Raw genomic sequence first — 17098 nt, 5'->3', positions numbered from 1 at the left:
CATCGATATTGACTAGCAAAAATAACTTCAATTATTATAGGGTGACGATAAAACTTTATAATAAAACGAACGTTATTTAATTATATATATATAAATAAATAAAGCTATAATAATAATAATAATAATAATAATGGACAGTGATGTGTATGTGCATTGGGAAAAAAGAAGAGAGTGCGATGTATACGTGGATGACAGCGAGGATAAGGTGAGCTGTGACAGAGAAGCCATGTCTCCAATGGCAGTTTATTGGAGGGTTAGTGACCTTAGGTTTGACCCTATATGGGAATGGAGAAATGGCATTTGGTTTTGGTCCTAAAAGTCCCACTGGTCCCCACAACCTTACCCTCTTTCACGGACACAACCCCAAGGGGCTGCCCCCCCTTTTGTAGGGTCCCCTGTCCCGTCATCATTCTCATACGCTCCCTACTTACGCCAATCATTTATATTTTTTTAAGAGAACTCGTACTAATAGAAAAAAAAAATGTTCTTTATTTTTTTTGGCTTTTTCGATGTATTTGTTAGGGAGAGGTTTCCAACCGATGTGGGATTATACAATCCGATTCCCTTCAAGACCTAGCGTCCTCGCTAGCACACCATTCAGTGTCCACCTCCCTTTGAAGTTCAGCGTCCTCGTTGGCACAACACCTAGTGTCTGCCTCTAATATCATTTGTAACAGCTCACTACTAGTAGATATTGTCCTCCTTAGGGCTGAAATGTGAGATTCCACGTCGATTAGAGAGAGGAATAAAACATTTCTTATAAAGAATGTGGAAACCTCTCCCTAACAAACACGTCTTACAAATCTCGAGAGAAAATCCAAAGAGAACAATATCTGCTAGCAGTGGATTTGAGCTGTTACAATCAATATCGACATTTCCATAAAATTGAAGCTGTATTTAGAGAAAAACAAAATTTCGTTACACCACTTAAAAATAATAATGATGAAATTATAATTATTAAGTTAAGGAACTTCATAATTTGTGATTAATTTAATACCATTCAATTAATTGCATTAATTTATGTTTTTAAAACAGCTATTTATTAATTTTAAAAGAATATATTTTTTTTCCTCCTAATAATATTTTCCCTAACTTCCATCACAAAGAATGAATTAATAGAATATAAAATAAGCTATTTATAACCTATAAGTTAAAACGTTGTCGTTTTATTTCCACTGTTGGTATATCTCAAATCATTGTTCCTATAATAGGCAACAACGCAATAATGAAAACCAAGACAAAAACAAATATAAAACTAAAATAAAATTGATGCCGAGCTGGCATGCACAGTCATCCTTATAATTATTCCAAATCATAAGTCGACACGTGGATGCATTATATTTAAATTGTAGTTGGGAACTGAACCTAGGCATTCCCATTATTTGTGGCTGAAGTTAAGTAATATTTTATATATTTAAAAAAAAATAAATATATACATTAAGATTATTATTGACAATTATTAATATAAATTATATATATCCCGATGCGTGTCGAGAAAAATAATAATAAAAAAAAATAACTCGACATTATTGTTAATTGAAAATTAAAAAATAAAAAATAAATGACAAAATTTTATTAATTTATTTTGAGCACGTTTGGTGACTCTTTTTCTTATTTTGGAAAAATTAATTTATTTTGATTAATATTAAATTAGAAAATTAATTTTTTAATTTTTATACAGGAAAATCACCATCCAAAAAGTCAAATACTTACCATTTTATGTTTTCTCTGTACAATTACAAAATAAAATATATTTAAAAAAAATCAATTAAAAGTCAAAAATAGGTACCCAAGTAGATAATTAAAAAATATATAATTAAAAGTAAAAGATGAGGTGGCAAGGTGAGGTGGCAGAAGTGGGAAGAAGAGAAGGCATAACTGAAAGCACAAGCAAAGCCAAAAATAAAAATGAGAAGAAATGGGAATGTAGGGTTGGGGGGGACGAGGGTAGAATGGGAATTTCACAATTTGGATTTAAAATAAATAAATAAATAAAAATAATAATAAAAGAGCATATGGGATAGGTAGATGTGGCTATCTAAAATACATGTGCATTCATTAAAATCAAAGCATGAAAATGAAATCAAAAGTAAACTCCCAAAAGAAAAAGGCATGATTCTTGTGCCTTCTTTTTAATTTTATGTACTTAATAATAAATGTAATTAATATCTTTAACGTATACCTTATCGTAGAAGATGTTGGCGAGTACCGGGACGAGAATAAAATATTCTTATAAGGGTGTGGATACCTCTTCCTAACAAACGCGTCTTAAAAACCATGAAGTTGACGACGATACGTAACAGGTCAAAGTGGATAATATCTGTTAGTGGTGAGTTTGAACTGTTATATACAAGTCCACGATATCAAAGAAAAAACGTTAAAAATATAATTAAAATACCTATATATATATATATTTGTGAATAAAAAATGTAATAATTGTAACGTGGGCATCAACCCTTTTGGCAACATAGTCCCTATTGCAATAAAAGAGTTGTTCAAATTAATGATGTATGGAAAGATAATGAGTTAAAAAAAAAGAAAATCATTGAGAGTTTTTTTTATTTATTATTTATTTTATACATATATATAAAGAAATAATAATAATAATTATTATTAGGGCTAAAATGGTAAATTAAGGGTCAATCAGAAATAAATAAGCCGGTATCTTTCCCACTCGTTATTTGCTTACTTTTGAGGCAATTTGAACCGGTGGTTGAATCCAATGACCCGTGATAACATAATTACCCGCAATAGCCGGTCACTTCCCATCTCCTCACTGCCTGTACCCGGTCACTTATCAACTCCCCTAGTCTTTTAGGGATTAATCTTCCTCTTTTGTCACCGAAGATTATTCTATTTTCTATTTTTTTAGTGACTATATTCATCTTTAAATTTCATTAAAAAAAATACAATTTTTTTTTTGCTAGGTTGTAAGACAAGATTAGGCCTCGGATTAGAGGATAATACTGATTAATCAAATCATTAAATACGGTTTGGATTGAATTATTAAATTATTTTTAAAATTTTAAATTACTCGACTCAAAATATCAACTTATTAGACACAGAATTAATATTTATTTGGTATGGAATTTAATTTATATTTTTTATTTTCAAATTCGTTGAGTTTGGCGAATATGCATTTGGTAGGCAATCTTGATTTGTGTAATTTATACAAATGTTGAAAAATAACATTTTTAAAATATATATATATATAAATGATAATAAATATAGTATTTTACATCATAAATTTATTTAATTTGTGGTAAATTTAAAAAATATATTATATAACAAAATATTTAATTCAATAGTCTATATTTAAAAAAAAAATAGTTTTATTATAGTTTAAGAATATAAATGGGAATCAAAATTCAGTAAATATATATTTGAGAATATAAATTTTTTTTTTAATGAATTAAGCTTTAAAAATAAATAAATAAATAAATAAATAAAATAAACGATGTGGGGCCCACTGCCTGTATCAGCCCTCCCCCACTGTAATAGAAAGAAAGAGAGAATCTATGGTGTGTTGCCAGCTATGAAGCTGAAGGATCAAAGCTTTCCTTGGGGTCAAAGCTGGCATTTTATTTTCTCTCTCTCCTCTCTCTCTCTCTCTCTCTTCCCTTTATTTACTCTCTCCGCCATTTCTGCTTCACATTTCAAATCTCTCCCCCACTCTCTCCGCTCTCCTAGAGAGAGAGCAAAAAAAACAGAGCCCCCAAAGGCCTTAGGGAAGAGCCCCCAGAAACGATAATGGCGGTTTCTTCCCAATACTCTTCCTCTTCCTCCATTGACAAGAAAAACTGGTGGCTCACCAACAGAAAGGTAACGTTAACATAACCCATGTTCTTGTTTCTTCATTTTTCTCAAATGGGTTTCTGATTTTCAATCCCTAAATTTCAGATTGTTGATAAATACATCAAAGATGCAAGAACCCTAATCGCTACTCAAGAACACAGAGAGGTTTCCGCCGCTCTTAATCTCATCGATGCGGCTTTGGCTCTCTCTCCTCGTCTTGAACAAGCCCTCGAGCTTAAAGCTCGAGCTCTGCTCTGTCTTCGCCGGTTTAAAGATGTCGCCGATATGCTACAGGATTATATTCCTAGTTTCAAGATCTCCGGCGAGGATTCCGTCGGCTCTGATGGCTCATCCCAACAGCTCTCCAAGGACCGAGTTAAGCTCCTTGGCTCGTCTGAGTCACATGGTTGTGACTCGTCGTTTAAATGCTTCTCTGTTTCTGATTTGAAGAAGAAGGTCATGGCTGGGCTCTGTAAAAATGGCAACAAAGAAGGGCATTGGAGGTATTCATAAATGGAAAATGCTCTGTTTCATTGGTTTTTTTCTCTTTTTCTTGGGTAATGGTTCGTTTTTGATTTGGGTGCATTAAATGTTTTCTGGGTTCGGCTTTTTATGTGGTGGCGTTTTTGTTATTTATTGTTATGATTCAATGCTTAAAGAACCGTAAAAAACCCCATTATTCGATCTTTTGGGCTTACTTTTTCTGCAAGTTCCTCTGTTCTAAATACTCTGTTTTGCTCTGTTTTAGATACTTGATTTTGGGTCAAGCTTGTTGTCATTTGGGGCTGATGGAAGACGCCATGGTTCTACTTCAGACCGGAAAGCGGCTAGCTACAGCGGCATTCCGCCTTGAGAGTATATGCCGGTCGGAAGATAGCTTCTCGCTGTCTGATTTCCCTTTCTCCAGTGATATTTCGACTACGAATCCACCGAATACGCCGCCACGAGCCCTGTCGGATTCGGAAACAATCAGTAATCTCCTTAGCCACATTAAGCTTCTGATTCGCCGGAGGACGGCGGCTCTTGCTGCTCTTGATGCTGGTCTGTATTCTGAGGCTATTCGCCATTTCAGTAAGATCGTTGATGGTCGTCGTGGCGCGCCTCAAGGCTTCCTTGCTGAATGTTACATGTACCGTGCCTCTGCTTATCGATCGGCTGGTCGAATTGCTGAGTCGATTGCGGATTGTAATCGAACATTGGCGCTTAATCCTAGCTGCATTCAAGCATTAGAGACTCGAGCTGTGCTGTTCGAATCGATTCGATGCTTACCGGATTGTTTGCACGATTTGGAACATTTGAAGCTTCTGTATAATACCATATTGAGAGACAGAAAGCTGCCTGGTCCAGCTTGGAAGAGACAGAACATGAGATACAGAGAGATTCCTGGGAAGCTATGTGCATTAACAGTGAAAATTCAAGAATTGAAGCAAAGGGTTGCTTCAGGAGAAACTGGGAATGTCGATTACTATTCATTGATCGGGCTCCGACGCGGGTGTTCGAGGTCGGAGTTGGAGAGAGCTCATTTGCTGCTATGTTTACGACACAAACCCGATAAAGCTACGAACTTTATCGAGCGATGCGAGCTTTCAGATGATCGTGATCTCGATTCGGTTCGAGACAAGGCAAAAATGTCAGCATTGCTGCTATATAGAATGCTGCAGAAGGGGTATTCGAGTATCATGGCGATGATCTCCGACGAGGAAGCGACCGAGAAACAGAGGAAGAAGGCTGCAGCTGCATTACAAGCAGCACAGGCTGCTGCAATTCAAGTGCAGCAGCAGCAGCTACTACAAGCTCAAGAATGTCACCTAGAAAGGGAGCTCATCAAAGCAGCGTTAAGAACGCCGTCGAAGCCTATGAAAACCGAACGAATCGGGGCAGCGGACAACAAATCGTCGACGGAGAAATCGACATTCCAAGGAGTATTCTGCCGTGATCTCACCGTAGTTGGTAATTTGCTATTGCAGGCCGGATTAAACCGACCGCTGCCAGTGAAGTACGAGGCACTGAGCTGCTGAATTCACGACCAAATCTATATGTAAAACATGGGCTTTGGAAATCTTGAGGTTCTTTTTTATTATTGTACAAACAAAAAAGCTTAAAAGAAAACAACTTTCAAATTAATGTCGTAAAAATTTTGGTCACTGTTCTTCACTCTGTTCTTCATTTGTACTGTTTTTTTAAGATCTTAATGTACAGAATCATTATCAGTTCATGAGTTTGGTGGGTATTAAATTTATGGGACTGTCACGGTTTTAAAATCGTGAGAGGCTGACGACGATATGTGATAATATCTATTAGTGGTGAGCTTGAACGGTTATAAATAGTATCAAAACTAGACACCAAACAGTGTACTAACGAGTATGTTGAGTGGGTCTCGAAAGAGAGTGAATTATGAAATCTCACATTAGTTGGAGACGGAATACAAGCACAATCTACTGTTTGACTGTGATACATTTTTAACCCATTAAAAGAGTAAGTTTTGGGGTAAAAATCCAAATACAATGAGAGAGGGTTGTTGGGCAATCAATTGTTTTTCACCTTTTTAACCTAAAAAATGGTCAGTAAATTGAATGATTTCAAGGAGTGGTGTGGTAATTTTCCTGCCATCTATGAACAAAAAAGGGTAGAGAATCATTATATGGAATTGATTCTTGTTTTTGTCACTTAAACACAAGCATTGGATGAATTGATTGCCCTCACCCAACCCCATCTTTTCTTTTGCATTTTTTAGCGATACAACGAGCTTCGTCACTACTTTCTTTAAGATCACGACTCTCGACGATCTATAAACTATGTCTATATTAGATTAGTCAAATTTAATTTTAGAAATAAACGTCCATAAAATTTAGATCATAAAAACAGTACAACAGTCCAATACATAAGAAGATATAAAATAAAATTTAAAGAGAATTAAAAAGATGTATTGACGTTTTTAAAGAAAGTGTTTATCTTTGCTGGGAAGAGATGGTGTGGACTCGATCGCATTGCACATGTCTCTCCTTATCCATCTCTCTATCCTTTAAGCAAAGTTTTTCCCTTTAGAATAACTTGAGAGAATAGCAAATCTGAGGGTTTTTTGCTTTTCTTTTTTCTTTTTTCTTTTTCTTTTCTCTTTTCTCCCCATTTTTTAATATATTTTTACCATAGAAAATCAAAACAAATAAATAATATATATATAACATGGTATAATTTTATTTTTATTTTATTTTTTAAACTTATTTGATTTTAGATAATATATAGGAATAAATTAATTGAATAAAAAAAATGTATTTTGATTATTAAAATGATTTTTTTAAAATTTGGGAATCAAATTTTATTTTTCTTGTGGTGAAAGAAAAGGGAAAGGGGGGGTTGGGATTTGCAATTGTTTTTCACGAGGGGAAAAATAAAAATAAAAAACATATTTATAATATATGGAATGAATTGCAAATAAGAGAAAGAGTAGGGGCCTTTGTGTAAATATGTAAAATAAGGGAGTGATTAGGAAAGAAACACGTGATGTTAAGAATATTGGAGGTCGTGGCCAGATATGATGATGTCAGTTACACCATGTGATGCTATCATGTCATGTGCCTTTTTCTCTCTCTCTCTCTCTCTCTCTACAAAATTTAAAATAAATAAATAAATAATTAAATGGGGTTTTCTTTTTTAATTTTAAATAAAAAGGGGGGGTTTTTTCTTATGGGTTTTGGTCAAAAAACAGAGCTGGTTTGGTGTAATGGGGAGATCTGACAAATTCTTTTCACATTGCACAAATTCAAATCATTCCAAATAATAATAATAATAATAATAATAACTTTAATTCAAACTATTTAGAATGTGTGTGGGGGATAAGGAATTGGGTATTTTAATTCAGTTTTTGGGGTATTTTTTTTAAGTTTGTTTGAATTGTGTGAGATCTGAGGGGTTTTTTTAATTAAAAAAGCACAAAAGAACGGTATTTTAAATTTATTTTATTTATAAAAAAACAATGGTTCTAGTAGAGTTGGTTTTGAAATAATTGTAAATATAAAAATAATTTTGTAAAACACGTTATGAACATAGTGAATGGTTGTTATCTCCCATATCACTTCACTACCACATCTGTAATTTTATTTTCACTTTTTACCCCACCTTTTCGCTCAGCTTTTAACTGGGGAAAAGAAGGGTTAAAAAAACAAACAAGATTAAAATAAGTACATTATTTTTTTTTAACCTTTTGGCTAATAGGTGATCAATCAATAATAGCAAGAAAGTCACGTGAAGAGGAATTGGTAAATTCAATGATAAAACAGTGAATCAATATAATATATTTCCATCTACTTGTCAAAACAATAATAAATTATTTAGGAAATGATCATGGTATATAAGTGAGGAATACTATTTCCATTGGTATAAGGCATTTTGGAAAAGTTCAAAGCAAAGCCACGAGAGCTTATACTCAAGTAGACAATATCATACCATTATAGAGGTCTGTGATTCCTAACATAAATATTATAAAAGAATTAGGAACCCTGGTTAATAGAAATGCTCACTATAATGTTGAATATACCCATAAGTTCATCATTCAAGAGATCTCAGTGGAACAGTTCCTTCAAATACATTCCATATATTAAAAGCGAAGTCAAGATAAAATGATGGTAGGTAAAAGAAAAATAATCATAATAAGAAATAAAGAAATAATCACAGATTTTAATTAGTGGATATGAACAAACTGACAAACTTTAATATAACAATCAAAGTAAACCCCTTTAACAGTAGGCTAATCCCTTCACTATTACCATAAGTCAACTTCTCATTTTTGAAACAAATGCATTGCAAAAGTTACCAAATTTGAGTACACCCTGATATACCTTTATTGGCTTTTTATGTGTGAGAGGAAGGCTGCAGATATGATGGAAGAGTTGGTTGAAGATAAAAGGGTGGATGGGGCCCAAGAAGTTTCCACAAAGCAGGTAAAGCCTACTCTTTCTATCATGGTGTAGCCTTGGCCATTTAAACAAACTGCCAACCAGGTAATTCAAACGTGATGGAAAATGTCACTATTCACAACCTCATACTTCCATATCAACCCCCTAGTTAATCAAGATTCATAAGTAAATTTAACAAAAGACTACTATCAAGGATCAAAACGTAATTTCATTGATAATATAAATTAAATCTTTCTCCAATCCCTAAACTTCAATCTATAACTACTCTTTCATAGGATTATTTAAGCACTTTCCCCTCTATATACTTTGTTCCAATTCCCCCACACTTCCATAGTACTTAATTTAGTTTCTGGTCATCTAGTACATCTAGCATAATTCTAAGTTGCTCGTCTTCGAACTTAGGTCACAAATTTATTCCAGCATCACACAAGATTTCTAACTTAATTTATGCAAATATCACACAAGATTTCTACTTATTCAACATCAACATAACTCTATAATAAAAAAAAATTTATAACTTACCTTAAAGTCATAGGTTCAAATTCTCGACCCACATGTCAACCTAAACGTATTTCGAGTAAAACATATATTTTCAAAATAAAGGTAAAACATTTAAATCTCCAACCCACGTGTTCTTGAACTCAAAAAATTCGTGTGCCATGGATGTTCAAGTTGGAATGCATAAACTTAAATCATAAATCATGCAAATATCATGGTAAGACTAACGTGAAAATAAGTTTCTATGCAGACTTTTTAGGCAAAAAGAAAAGGGGTTTCTAAACTTGAATCATAAACAAAGCGAAGTTTTCAAGGATAGCATATGTATGCAGAAATGGCAACTAAAGCTGAACCAAACTGAAACCTGGAATGATAAACATTACCCTTACCAACCATCCAAGTAAATAGCTTGCAAACCTGAGTGATTGGAGAAAAAGATCCAAACCGCGGCAGACCATCAACTGAGGAAACCCCCCATGCCATCTAAAAGACCTGGAATAGTACATTCAACTTCATTTGTTTAAGCAAGACGGAAATATACAAGATTTAGAACAAAACAACTTTTCTGATCATTAAAATTAATATGCAAAATCTAATGTTACTTCCTCTTCACTGACACTCCCTTCTTCCTTTTATTTGGAGAGTTGCTGTTTCTACTACTAATACAGTCTGAACAAAACCAATCACCCTCTGGAATATCCAGTAATGGAGGATTACAGCAATCTGTATGCATGCCAATTCCACAACCAATTGAACCATCTTCATTGCCACAAATGAGCATCACTTCACCTCTATCTTGAGACCCGCACTCTTGGCAAGCTATATCGTTATCGCTATAATCATCCTGTGGGCTCTCGTCTTTGGAAACTTCTGCTCTACTCTGAAGGTTGCCAAAAGATTTTTCCGCCCATGCATGAGTATTGTACAAAACATGTTTATCAAGAGGATAGCCAGGTTTGCAGACATATTCAACCAAGTAATCAGCTGCTACACAGGGTATCTCGTTATTTAAGAACTCTTGGACCCACATATCCGCACGTGGCATGCCAGGGCTGACAACAGCAAAATCAACTCCAGAGTTAAGGAATCTAGTGTAAGGTGGAGATGTGGCTAGTATTGTTCCATCTCCAGCCTTAACAGCACGCTTGAGAGTATCCTGTTTCATGGTTAGCAGATGATGTATATGTCAATAAAACCAATATCTTCACCAAGTAACGTTTGAAAGGAGCATTATAGCTTAAGTGGCTGTAAAGTACGATGGCAAATTTTGAAACTTCCGAACTGACGTACCAGAGGTGGAGCAATACATTCCCCATATATGATAATACGCATTCCATAGAAAGCACCATGACCCGTTTTCTCCCTCAAGAGCCGCCACTTCCTAGGAGCTTCCAAATTGATTGCTCCGTCTTCAGTGAGTCTATTTTGGTACCATTCATAAGGCTCCTCCTTCAAGAGTTTTCCAGCCTGACTACTATCTGTTAGATAATCAGATTTGAGAATCCACCTGCACCGTTAAACCCTGTACTTAAGATCTTTTATGTAGACTAAGTTGTTAAAAAGTAACATACAGCAATTGAATTCTAAATATCTTACATGAAAAGACAATATAAATAATACCTCCATCACTTCTTTACTTCATCTTTGGATTTCATGAGTTCTTAAAAAACAAAATTGACGGAAGAAACATATTACCTTCCAGATGCTGCAGCCGAAAAAAACTTTTCAGTTCTACGGACTGGATCGGGGGCTATGAAATGTGTAGCCTGATATGACCACTGATGAGAATCTCTGCAAACTCTACCTTTCAAATGCTTGATTACCTTCTGAAACTCCTTCCTTTGTAGACGATGTCCACTCAAGATAAAACATACAGGTTCAGGTTTTACTTCTCTCAAAACTTCTTCAACTTCCATGGAAGAATTGACACTGATCTCTGAATATTTTTTATTGGCCTTTCTTTGATTTGTATTAGACTTGACCGCAGGTTTAGCTAAACAATGATCGACAAGATCGGTAGTTTTGTCACCAACATTACATGGCTCATTTTCCTTCTCTGACTTATAATCGGGTATAGTATGGACTTCAGTATGAGGACCTGCAGCAAGCAACTGGGGTTTCTTCCCTGTCTTCTCAGTTTTCTTACGGGGTGCTTTACCAACCTTACCTTGTTTAGACTTCATTTTCGATTTGTCTATCAACGTTGTTTCTTCCGTTGGACTTCTCTCTCCTACGTTCAATTTTGATTTTTCATCTTCTACTCTTAATTCATCCAGCTGTACATCCCCAATGGAAACGGGTTCTCTGGGTTCAATCACTTCTGCTGTACCCAAAGGAATCGTATCATCAAGTAAACTAGTACTATTGTTACATTTTACTCCAGATGCAGTCTCTTTTGCTAGCTTATCCTCATCGCTCATTAACTGAACTTCCTCAAAATTCTCCTTATCCATCGTTGGCTGCTCAAAATCTGCTTCTTTATTTTCTGGATTTGTAGTTTTGTCATCCTCATCCATGGCTTCATAGTTGTGAGAAATATCCCCCATATCTGTTGTCACCACAACCTGTTTCACTCCAATACTGACATCTTGAGGAGATGAGCTGAAGAGTTTTTCATCATTCCCACAAGATGAAGAAACTGAATAATTCAAGGAAGTGGTTTTATTCGTGAGAATAGAACCCTTGCGACCGGCACTGCCCAACTTTGGTCTAGAACCCAAGCTCTTTTTGGCGAACATCTTTATTCTTTGTTGTTTGGAAGGAAAGTCGCTACTTTGAACAGAAAAATTCAAATTAGTGGGCGAAGCTGAGTTCGTAGCATTGGTACCTCTATCACTTTCAGATGTAGCCGAAACACCATTCTGCTGCCTATCTGTTTCTTTAGTTTTTCCAACCACATCTCCCAAAATCCCGTAACCATGATTTAGCTTGTCGGGCTTATCAGGTGACATGACTTTTCCTGATATCTGGAAGGGGGTTCGAGGAGTCTTCTTGCTGTCCTCAGAGACATCTTCAGTTGGCGAGCTTACACCATTGCTGATAGGTAAGTCGCATGTCAATGGTTTTTTGATAGAACTAGGGGTGTCAGTAATAGCCCTACTATGCTGCAAGTTCTTAGCACGACTCTCACTATAATCATTGTTGTTTAAAGAAACACTTCTCATTTCCAACCCTAAAATTTTTTCGTCTACGGATGGGCTATTCAGGGTACATGATTTTGAGTTCTCGCGCATTTTATGAGATGGAGAAACGTTGCAAGATACATCTGAAATCCGTTTCAGAGGCAATGTAGCATTTGAATCTCCTGTTCCAAATAAATCAGTTCCCCACGAAGAATTTTGCTCATGGCCTGCGAAAGTTGCATACTTCACTTTGTCCATTTTTGCTGACGATACATCAACACTAATATTATCTTTCATTTCAACTACTGCCATTTTAAATGAGATATCAGCTCTGTCCAATCTTTCTCCTGAAAACAGTGGAAGTGGCGACTTCAATGAGCTTTTCCTAGAGTAACTGGTAGCACACAGCCGTGGGGACCTCGCTGCAATTGATGGAGTTGTCACCACCTCATTTTTCACCTTCGGCTTCTCAGATTCAGAAGTTTGGATATGCATGTCAGATGGCATAAAAGTCCAACGAGCACTAAAAACATCATCTTCCTGACAAGTAGGTCTCCCGACAGCACCATGCTTGTCAAACTTTCCAGAAGGACTAAATTTAGTGTCGGTAGTAGGAACTGTCAACATGATCTTAGTATCAGCAATGTTTGTGCGGTCATCTAATGTCCTTGAAGCTGGCAGTGTATTAGGTATTCCACTGGTTGAATGCAAACCAAATTTCATGTTGTCAGGACTCTTCGTGTTTCTCTTTGCGGAATGTTTGGTGATGTCACTGTTAGATTCTTCTTCAGAATCCTTAGCCTCAGCTTCAAACATTTCCATGTCATATCCACTGTAGAGAAACGTAAGAGATTTGAGAACATGAATGGATATATAATCAGCAGGCTAACATGCAGAAGAACATAGTACAAATATTTAGGACACACCCAGCATTCAAAAAAGTGAGATCAAGGTTTTCATAACCATATGCCTACTGTCTCACTAACTTGTCAAAAAGGCAATGCCTCCATGGATAAACCATAACCAAATAGAAGCATACATCATTTAGCATCACCATCCCAATAAGCGACGACTAGCTATATATTCTTCATTTGCAAACAAAGGGTGGTGTCTTCTCTCTTACTGGGTGAGGGTAATTTCATTAAAGATTACTGAAACCCAAATGAATTCCACTAATAAAAGGGGTAAAGCAAAGGGAAAAATTGATCGAGCCAACCAAAACTGAATAATTTAACAGAGTTCCATGCAGTGTTCAATACAAGATTGTCATGCGTTGGGACCAAGACAATGAGCCTACATACCTCATGTTGTAATTTGATTCTGGAAGTAGCATCCAGTCCTTCAAGCTGAGGAGAAACAAGATTCAAATCAAACAAATAAATAAAATCTATATTTGTTTACAGAGCACATGAAAATGAGTTAATATTACAGAATTCAACAAGGGAATACAAATAACAAGCACCTGTCTTCCAGCCAACGATGATTGACAAGCTTTATGGTCCTCAGTTTTTTAGCAAGCTCATATTTGTCCCCTGTACATGGTATTCATCATTATGGTTCACTCTCTTAGAGAAATTGGATAACCGAACTACCACACACAACAAAAATTTTTAAAAAAATCTTTTAAGAAGTGTTTGGCTCACAAATTAATTTTTTGCAATCTAATGTTGAGAAGTTGAGCCTATATGGCTATATTATGTTTTCTTACGAGAAGTAATAAATTTCGCATTGCTTGGTCTATAAACCCATGTTGAATAATAAATCAAGGATTGTCAAACACCCTTTATATTATGTAATTAACTTTTCGAGATCATGAAGCTACCAACCAACATAAGTTGCACAACCAAATTTAGATTACATAAAACTAATCTTCTCAGCCATAAGTTTTGTAACCCGTGCATACATCCCCCTTAAGATTTTGGAACAGACGAATATGGGAAAGTGAACATAAACTGTAGCTAACTAGATAATCTAGCAAACTATTTGTTTGATATTAAAAAAAGCCTAGAAATTATAGTCTTTGCTTTCAAAAAACTAACGACTAATAAATCACAACTAAAGACAGAAGTCATTAATGTGTTTGGATCAAATTCATAGACAGACAAGAAACCTAAAACTGCATTCCCACGTTGCCCAAATTATCAAATAATTCACAACCATTAACAGTATTTTAAAATCCAGAACTATTAAATCCCCTTCTATTTATTGATTGCATCAGAATCAATAGCTAATGAAGCAAGAATGACATTGGTTGAATGAAAAGTGGATGTACTAGCGATTATAAATCATACTGATATTCAATAACTACTAACATAAAATCTTTGCCCGAGTGGAAAAATAACAAATAAGTATAATAAACACTCTACGAAACGATGGGTATCAAAGCACATAAAAAGAATCAAGATAGACAGACCTTCAAATTTGTAACATATGAGGTGGGTAACTTTATTTGCCACCAGTGGCTTAGAGAATTGAGCACCTATCAAGCCAACCATTGTCTGCGAAGCACATGAAAAACAATTGTAAAATTGTAACCATAAATAATTTACCAGTGGTCAAGCAAAATAAAAGAGATAAATGTGTATAATTAATACCATAACATCATCTCTATCCTGTCGTTGATACCCAGTCAAGCACATGATCAAACTTTTAGCCCCCGGGATACCATTCAGCTCTCTCAAGGGTCTGTACAATACCTGTTAAAAGGCTAACAAGATAGACCCATAAGTATGCTGATAACAAAAGGTATAGAATCGAGACCAAAGACACTCTGAATTCTGTAAGTACATTTATGCAAGCAACTTCTTATTTCCCCACGAGCTCAGTTAGTTTATAAATATAGTCAAATAGAAAATAAGAACACGGCAATTTTAATCATATTGCATTCAATTAAACCATGCCTTTCGGACTTTGCAGTCAGTATTTAAGCTTACATCCAATAACATTGGCATGAGAAATCTAGGAGGCCTTTGCTCATGGTGTATACAATATCGTGACCCATGTTCGAAATATATCGACAATCGCTCCAATTTAAACGCAGAACAATACCAAAAAAAAAAAAAGAGTTGAGAACCCACCGAACTAGCATCTGCGAGCAACCCAGAATCATGTCTATGATCAACCCATAAGCCCGTGACAAGCAACTTGCCATCATTTCGAGCAGCAACACAAACAGGATCATCCTACATATCATACAGAGTAACGGTAAAATTTAATTCACAAGGCATTGTTCCATAGTAATATCACAGCTAGTTACATAATAATCGTGAAAATTGAAATTTCAATTGACTGGGAAACGAATTAGGGTTTACATAAACAATCTTATTCTTATCCACGATCACATGAGTGCAACTCGGGCCATACTGACCAACATCAACCCCTCCGCCATCGATTAGCTTCGACCGAACCTAAAAGAGAGATAAGAACAACAAAATAACGTTTCAAACCAACTCTACTCTTCAACTGCTTAACTCGTAGTCTTAACAAACAAACAATCAACAGAGAACGAAAAAAGTAAACGAGATACCTGTTTCTCATCGACGTAATTGAATCCAAATAGAACGAACTTAACACCTAAAAACACTTCGCAAGAGTCAAATTCCATCGATAACTCGAATACGATAGACGAAACGATACCCTAGGAAGCCAGAGAGAGTGTAAAACATCAGAATGCGGAACTTCAGAGGAAGCTTGAACAATGGAGAGTGAGAATCCGGCAAAGATCTTTGGTAGTGTGGAAATGGAGTAGAATCAGAGAGCGATTTTGTTGATTCCGGGCTGAATCTTTCAGAGGAAGTTTGAATAATGGCGACACCGAGATGAAAATAGACACGAGGGTCGGAGAGAGAGGAAAGTGAAGTAAAAAGGAGGGAATTGGGAAATTTTTTGCTTTTTGATTTCTGTGCCGATGGCGGGAGGGTTGAATTTTGCGATTTTGTAAAATTCCGCCACGTGTTATAATCATCTCTCGACACGTGTCGCTACTTCAACCCTTAAAATAAATCGAATTTACTAGACCGGACCGTTTGAATCAAACTCTACTCGACCGGTCCCTCTCAATTATAATAATTACTAAATTTATTAAAATTTACTTTTTTTCTTTTTTTTTAATAAAGTTCTTAATTTCTTAATTTTTATATTGCCTTTAGACCGGGTTTGGTTCAAAGGTTTGCTTGGTAATTTCATATAAATAAATAATGCTTTTGTTTGATTTTCATAATTACTTTCAATAACTTTGTCGCAATATTAATTATATATAATTAACTATTATTATGTTATTTTTATGAATTCAATTTATAAATTATAAATTTAATTTAGTTCATTTTTCATTCATTACTAAATATATTATAAATTGTGTGCCTTAAATTTTATGTCTTTTAAATTTATTTATCAGATCATTATATATTAACTATACTTTCTTTAAACGAAAAATAAAATAAAAAATATATATTTTAAATTTTGATTTCAAATAAAACTTAATAGTAATTTAAATATAGTAAGTTAGCTGTATTTTTACGAAATAAGAAACTTGTTATATACAACTGACAAATAACGTTGGATTCATTCAAAAATAATATTAGAATGATTAAGCATGGACTAATTCAAAATAAATATAATAAAAGAAGACTTAGTAATAATTACCCGCCATATTATCGAAACCATAGAACATGTATCTGTATTTGGAAGAGTCGGATGAATGTACTCATGAAATAAATTGTTCTTATTATAAAAATTAAAACAATCTATAGTTATTGTTGGACGATGAAAGTC

The 17098-nt window shown here is 34.9% G+C and overlaps 2 protein-coding genes across 3 annotated transcripts; one reads left to right on the top strand and one right to left on the bottom strand.

The window, feature by feature from the left end:
- The first annotated feature begins 3564 nt into the window (after positions 1-3564).
- LOC111455971 lies at positions 3565-6056 on the top strand. The gene is made up of 3 exons (XM_023097640.1): positions 3565-3822; positions 3901-4298; positions 4544-6056. Exons 1-3 carry the CDS (start codon positions 3751-3753, stop codon positions 5811-5813), a joined length of 1740 nt encoding a protein of 579 aa, XP_022953408.1. The 5' UTR covers positions 3565-3750; the 3' UTR covers positions 5814-6056.
- Positions 6057-9668: 3612 nt separating this feature from the next.
- Positions 9669-16194, bottom strand: LOC111455969 (BRCT domain-containing protein At4g02110). Of its 2 annotated transcripts, XM_023097638.1 has the most exons (10): positions 15855-16194; positions 15640-15735; positions 15406-15510; positions 14923-15024; positions 14742-14826; positions 13791-13860; positions 13630-13674; positions 10902-13160; positions 10497-10713; positions 9669-10362 (listed from the first exon to the last, which is right to left on the bottom strand). In XM_023097638.1, the coding sequence occupies exons 1-10, from the start codon at positions 15930-15932 to the stop codon at positions 9805-9807; spliced, it is 3615 nt and encodes a 1204-aa protein (XP_022953406.1). In that variant the 5' UTR covers positions 15933-16194; the 3' UTR covers positions 9669-9804. The 2 variants fall into 2 exon arrangements, with proteins under 2 accessions (XP_022953406.1, XP_022953407.1); XM_023097639.1 differs by lacking the exons at positions 15640-15735; positions 15855-16194 and having other exon boundaries at positions 14923-15035; positions 15406-15501.
- Positions 16195-17098: the final 904 nt, after the last annotated feature.

The sequence above is a fragment of the Cucurbita moschata genome, unplaced genomic scaffold (genome assembly GCF_002738365.1).
Source record: "Cucurbita moschata cultivar Rifu unplaced genomic scaffold, Cmos_1.0 Cmo_Scf00018, whole genome shotgun sequence".
NCBI classification, from domain to species: Eukaryota; Viridiplantae; Streptophyta; class Magnoliopsida; order Cucurbitales; family Cucurbitaceae; genus Cucurbita; species Cucurbita moschata.
The sequence above is the reverse complement of the archived record's forward strand: the minus strand, read 5'-3'. Positions and strand labels throughout refer to the sequence as shown.